The sequence below is a fragment of the Triticum dicoccoides genome, chromosome 3B (genome assembly GCF_002162155.2).
Source record: "Triticum dicoccoides isolate Atlit2015 ecotype Zavitan chromosome 3B, WEW_v2.0, whole genome shotgun sequence".
Classification (NCBI taxonomy): Eukaryota; Viridiplantae; Streptophyta; class Magnoliopsida; order Poales; family Poaceae; genus Triticum; species Triticum dicoccoides.
In genome coordinates this window covers 773,680,365-773,687,304 of record NC_041385.1, presented here as the reverse complement: position 1 = coordinate 773,687,304, position 6,940 = coordinate 773,680,365, and the positions used below count along the sequence as shown (strand labels likewise).

General features: G+C 51.1%; 1 protein-coding gene across 1 annotated transcript; it reads right to left on the bottom strand.

The window, feature by feature from the left end:
• Positions 1-4,666: 4,666 nt before the first annotated feature.
• Positions 4,667-6,556, bottom strand: LOC119282158. Its single transcript, XM_037562478.1, has one exon. It carries the CDS (start codon positions 6,496-6,498, stop codon positions 4,972-4,974), a length of 1,527 nt encoding a protein of 508 aa, XP_037418375.1. The 5' UTR covers positions 6,499-6,556; the 3' UTR covers positions 4,667-4,971.
• Positions 6,557-6,940: the final 384 nt, after the last annotated feature.

Genomic DNA, 6,940 nt, shown 5'->3' with positions numbered 1-6,940 from the left:
TTTCTACTTTCACGGTGTCAAACATCGCGAATTTCTCAAGGATCATCATTTTATCCCTGATATGTTATAGTTCATCACGAAGCTCTAATAGCTTGGTGGCAGTGACTATGGAGAACCATCACTATCTCATCTGGAGGATTAACTCCCACTCGATTCAAGTGATTGTAGTACTCAGACAATCTGAGCACATGCTCAATGATTTAGCTTTTCTCCCTTAGTTTGCAGGTTAAAAACTTGTCGGAGGTCTCATACCTCTTGACGTGGGCACGAGCCTGAAATCCCAATTTCAGCTCTTGGAACATCTCATACGTTCTGCTACATTTCAAAATTGTCTTCGGTGCCTCAATTCTAAACCGTTTTACATTACACACTGAACTATCACGTAGTCATCAAAACGTGTGTGTCAGATGTTCGCAACATCCACAAACGATGCTCGAGGTTCAGCACATCGAGCGGTGCATTAAGGACATAAGCCTTCTGTGCAGCAATGAGGACAATCCTCAGTATACGGACCCAGTTCGCATAATTGGTACTGTCAACTTTCAACTAAATTTTCTCTAGGAACATATCTTAAGCAGTAGAACTAAAGCGTAAGCTACGACATAATTTGCAAAGACCATTTGACTATGTTCATGATAATTAAGTTCATCTGATTATTTAATGAACTCCCACTTAGATAGACATCCCTCTAGTCATCTAAGTGATACATGATCCGAGTCAACTAGGCCGTGTCCGATCATCACGTGAGACGGACTAGTCATCATCAGTGAACATCTTCATATTGATCGTATCTGCTATACGACTCATGTTCGACCTTTCGGTCTCTTGTGTTCCGAGGCCATGTCTGTACATGCTAGACTCGTCAAGTCAACCTAAGTGTTTTGCATGTGTAAATCTGGCTTACACCCGTTGTATGCGAACGTTAGAATCTATCACACCCGATCATCACGTGGTGCTTCGAAACAACGAACCTTCACAACGGTGCACAGTTAGGGGGAACACTTTCTTGAAATTTTATGAGGGATCATCTTATTTATGCTACCGTTGTTCTAAGAAAATAAAATGTAAACATGACAAACATCACATTCAAATCATAGAGTGACATGATATGGCTAATATCATCTCGCGCCTTTGATCTTCATCTTTGAGGCGCGGCATGATCACCTTCGTCACCGGCATGACACCCTGATCTCCATCATCGTGTCTTCATGAAGTTGTCTTGCCAACTATTACTTCTACTACTATGGCTAACAGTTAGCAATAAAGTAAAGTAATTACATGGCGTTTTCAATGACACGCAGGTCATACAATAAATTAGGACAACTCCTATGGCTCCTGCCGGTTGTCATACTCATCGGCATGCAAGTCGTGATTCCTATTACAAGAACATGATCAATCTCATACATCACATATATCATTCATCACATTCTTTTGGCCATATCACATCACATAGCATACCCTGCAAAAACAAGTTAGACGTCCTCTAATTGTTGTTGCATGTTTTACATGGCTGCTATGGGTTTCTATGAAGAACGTTTCTTACCTACGCAAAAGCCACAACAGTGATATGCCAATTGCTATTTACCCTTCATAAGGACCCTTTTCATCGAATCTGATCCGATTAAAGTGGGAGAGACTGGCACCCGCTAGCCACCTTATGCAACAAGTGCATGTCAATCGGTGGAACCTGTCTCACGTAAGCGTACGTGTAAGGTCGGTCCGGACCGCTTCATCCCATGATGCCGCCAAATCAAGATAAGACTAGTAATGGTAAGCATATTGAACAAATCAACGCCCACAACTACTTGTGTTCTACTCGTGCAAAGAATCTACACAATAGACCTAGCTCATGATGCCACTGTTGGGGAACGTAGCAGAAATTCAAAATTTTCTACGCATCACCAAGATCAATCTATGGAGATTCTAGCAACAAGAGAGAGAGGGAGTGCATCTTCATACCCTTGAAGGTTGCTAAGCGGAAGCATTACAAGAACGCGGTTGATGGAGTCGTACTCGCGGCGATTCAAATCGCGGAAGATCCGATCTAGCGTCGAACGGACGGCGCCTCCGCGTTCAACACACGTACAGCCCGGGGACGTCTCCTCCTTCTTGATCCAGCAAGGGGAGAGGAGAAGTTGAGGGAGAGCTCCGGCAGCACGACGGCGTGGTGGTGGAGCTTGCAGTTCTCTAGCAGGGCTTCGCCAAGCACTACTGAGGAGGAGGTGGAGTTTGAGAGGGGGAGGGCTGCGCCAGGGGCAAGGGTGAAGCTCCCATGCGCCTCCCCATTATATATAGGGGTTGAGGGGGCTGGTTTCTTGCCCTCCAAGTCCATTGGGGCGTTGGCAAAGGTGGGAGGAAAGAAATCCCATCATTTCCTTCCCCACTGATTGTTATCCCCCCTTTTTAGGGATCTTGATCTTATCCTTTCAGGATATGATCTTATTCCTTCTAAGGGGGGATCTTGGTGCGCCTTGACCAGGGGTGTGGGGCCTTGCCCCCACTACGCACGTTCATGTGGGTCCCCCCATGCAGGTGGGCCTCACTCCGGAACCTTCTAGAACCTTCCCGGTACAATACCGAAAAATCCCAAACATTTTCCGGTGGCCAAAATAGGACTTCTCATATATAAATCTTTACCTCCGGACCATTCCGGAACTCCTCGTGACATCCAGGATCTCATCCGGGACTCCGAACAACATTCGGTAACTGCACACTAATTCCCATAACAACTCTAGCGTCACCGAGCCTTAAGTTTGTAGACCCTACGGGTTCGGGAATCATGCAGACATGACCGAGACTACTCTCTGGCCAATAACCAACAGCGGGATCTGGATACCCATGTTGGCTCCCACATGTTCCACGATGATCTCATCGGATGAACCACGATGTCAAGGATTCAAGCAATCCCGTATACAATTCTCTTTGTCAATCGGTACGTTACTTGCCCGAGATTCGATCGTCGGTATCCCAATACCTCGTTCAATCTCGTTACCGGCAAGTCACTTTACTCGTTCCGTAATGCATGATCCCGTGACTAACTACTTAGTCACATTGAGCTCATTATGATGATGCATTACTGAGTGGGCCCAGAGATACCTCTCCGTCACACGGAGTGACAATTCCCAGTTTCGATTCGTGCCAACCCAACAGACACTTTTGGAGATACCCGTAGTGCACCTTTATAGCCACCCAGTTACGTTGTGACGTTTGGCACACCCAAAGCATTCCTACGGTATCCGGGAGTTGCACAATCTCATGGTCTAAGGAAATGATACTTGACATTAGAAAAGCTTTTAGCAAACGAACTACACGATCGTGTGATATGCTTAGGATTGGGTCTTGTCCATCACATCATTCTCCTAATGATGTGATCCTGTTATCAATGACATCCAATGTCCATGGTCAGGAAACTATAACCATCTATTGATCAACGAGCTAGTCAACTAGAGGCTCACTAGGGACATGTTGTGGTCTATGTATTCACACATGTATTACGGTTTCCAATTAATACAATTATAGCATGAACAATAGACAATTATCATGAACAAGGAAATATAATAATAACCATTTTATTATTGCCTCTAGGGCATATTTCTAACAGGCGCCACTGCCCTGCACTCGTCCGTCTAAACGCGAAGACTCTGGAAGATCTGTCGTGCGTAGCACCTGTCGGCCAGGCATGACTTGATAGCTCCACCGAAGCTCCGTGCAGAGGAAGCGGGTCCACCTCATGCCTCTGTCTTCCAGCGCTGCTCCACAAACGATTCTCCCAAGAGAGAAATGGCACAGTAGTACCGCCATTGTCCGATCTGAAAAACCAGATCCTATGTTTCCCCCGAAGCAGCACGGGTGCGTCGACAACAGTTACACGACGGTGCCTTCATCAAGGTAACGGCGCAAAACGCCGCCATCGCCCGCCAACGGCTCGGTTTTCACCGGCAACTATGTCTCCCCGACTCGTAGCCGGGACTGGATGACGAATCTCGAGATCCGACCACCCAGCCACGGGCCGACCATCTCTGGCGGAAGAGATGGCCACCACCGCCGGCTGCACCAGGCAGAACAGATTGACTCGAGGTGCCGCCGACGCTACCACCAGGCCCTCCACGCTGTCGTCGACGATCCAAAGGCAGATGGCGCGCTGCCGCCCGGACAGGACTTGCCGCTGCGCCACAGATCGGATCGGGTGTGTCTCCATACGAATTGGGACTGCGCACAACCCCAGAGACACGGGAGAGAGGTGATGTCCTCCGCCACTGTCGTGGGCCCCCGAGAGGAGGGAGAGGAGGAGGGAGTGCGGGCTGGCAGCAGCTAGGTTTTTGGGTGCCGCCCGAGTCGCCCTATCGGGAGGTGACGCGGAGTGAGTTTACAAATGGTGATGCAATTTGGGATCATCTACTTTCTATATACATTGAGATCACTAACTCTCTTTCTTTTTTGGAGTGGCTATTTGTCATGTATATTACCTGAAAAAATACCTTTCAATTAGTAGTACTCCCTCTTTTTTTTTAGTTTGCGTATAAAATTTGGTTAAAGTCAAACTTTGTAAATTTTGGCTAGCTTTATAGGAAAAAATGTCAACATCCATACTATGAAATCAATAATATTAGATACATGATGAAATTAATTTTCATAACATATAACTTTAGTATTGGAGATGTTATATTTTTTTTCATAAAGTTAGTCAAACTTTACAGAGTCTGAAGTTAGACTTTGACCAAATCTTAGATGCGGACTAAAAAAACGGAGAGAGTACATCATAAAACATCCAACGGCTCCGGATTCATCTTCCTCGTCAAGCTCGCCCCGCCGTGTTCATCTTCTTCCTCACGCAGCCACCGGCTGACCCAGGGCAACCGCCTGCCTCCATCCCCCGCAGCCAGCAGCTACCGCCGGCCCCGCCCTCCCCCACCGCCATGCTGGCCGTCGCCCCAAGCAATCATCCTCCTATATGCTGGTTCTCGAAATCGTCTACTTTTGGTAGCCCAAAATGGTGTAGATTGTCTGCAACATGGCCGGCACAATGATGAGCGCAACCACGGCGGCGAGCGAGACGGATACCCAGGGAGACGGGAGGAAGTGCAGTATCAAGTCCCCACACCATCTGCGCGCCCGCCTCCTCCTGTGCCGCGCCACCGCGCGGATCATCTCGCCGTACTCTTCGGGCATGGGCACCCCAGCCGCCTCCAAGACCATGTCACGGAAGAAATCCACCACCTCCTCGTCCGTGCACTTTACGCTGCCGAGGATCCACCGGCGGCGAAGCAGCGCCGCGTCCTGCGGGCACCGTATCAGGCCCTCCATGCGCTTGACGTGCACCGTCACGCAGGCGCCGTGCGCCCAGTGGAAGTGCTTCTCGAAGGCCAGCATGGAATGGAGCAGCGCCGCGGTGTAGGCGAGGATGTGGAAGCTGGGGATGGTCATCACCGCCATCGGGCTCGCCGCCGCGCTCCGGAACTCCATGTTGAGGTCCCCGCCGTGCCTCTCCGCCCCGTCCAGAGAGGGCTTCCGGAACCACACCGCCGCCCGATGCAGCTCTCTGGCGCAAGGCATGATCCACCCCGACTGATCCGATTCCTCCTTGGCCTCGAGAAGCTTCAGTGGCACCGAGAGGACGCCGTACTTGTTCTCCGGGACGCGCGACCAGTGGAAGAGGTGTAGGATGTGATAGAATTTCGCGTCCGTCGTCTCCCGGAGCAACAAGTCGACCTTGCCGCGCGCCCTGGTCGGGCAGATGCAGTCGAAGCAGCCGAGCATCAGCTCCTCGACGGAGCGGAGCTTCAGGCCGCGGCAAGAGGCGGCGAGCAGCTTGACGACAGCGAAGGGGATCTGGTTCTCCAGCACGAGCAGATCGAGCTTGATCTCGTCGGCGTACTGCGCCACGGCCGTGTACAGTACGAATCGCTCCCTGGTGACCACGAGCGCCGCCGCCCGTTCCCCCCAACCGCCGGCCTTGCCGAACATGAGGCTGAAGACGAGGAGGAAGCTGCTGTCGAGGAGGAGCATCTTCACGAACTTCTCCTCGTCCCGGAGCCAATCCGCGGCGACCGCGTCCGCGTCGTCCGCGAACTCGTCGCGGAAGCAGCCGCGCGCCGCCCCGAGCGCCGCGACGTACTGCTCGACGTCGAGCCCGCACTGGTCCTGCAGGTACCGCAGGAACGGCAGCTTGGCCTCGTCGTCGAAGGCGAGGCCACGGTCGCCGCGGTGGTACGGGCCGATGGCCACCGCGCGCACCGCGTGTAGCGCCTTCAGGTCGGCGCGCCGGGAGCGCGGCCGGAGGATGGTGGCCGCGCGCTCGCCGAGGTACCACAGCATCGGCGTTCGGCCGACGAGGTCGTTCAGGACGGCGGCGCTCCGTGACGCCGAGGTCAGCTCCCGCAGCCATTCCGTGTGGATCTCGCCTCCGCGGCCGCTCTGATTGATGCCAGTGGTTGGACTTGGAGCGATGTCAATGAGGTGGCCATCGTTTCTGATGCTCAGCTCAGAGGTTGCGCTCATTGTGAATTTTTGGTTGGGTCATCGCTCCGTGTTCATCTGGAGAATTATGGTATGTAAACCTGACTTGGAGAATTTCACAGAAACAGCCGTGCAGCATCCACACTGAAAATTCTTCGGCCAACCAGAACCAGGCCGTCAATTTGGCGGGTCATGGACGTGGTCCTCGACAGCAGACACCACTACTATCACAGGCATGCAAGCGGGTTCAGCCAACTGTCCATCATGTGCACTAACCTCCAAATTATATTGCTGTGTTCAAGAACAACAACAAAATAAAGCCTCCAAATTGCTTGGTAGCAATGCATGTCCTATAGCACCGGCTACGTACTACTCCCTTCGTTTAAAAAAGTTTGTTCCTCATATGAATCATTCATTTAAGAAACAAGTTTCGGACAAGCTTTTTCAGACAGAGAGAGTACCAATTTAGATGACGGTTCAACAC

What these genes read in the sequence shown, in the direction of transcription:
- LOC119282158 (XM_037562478.1), bottom strand. Translation starts at nt 6,498, where the DNA reads ATGAGCGCAACCTCTGAGCTGAGCATCAGAAACGATGGCCACCTCATT.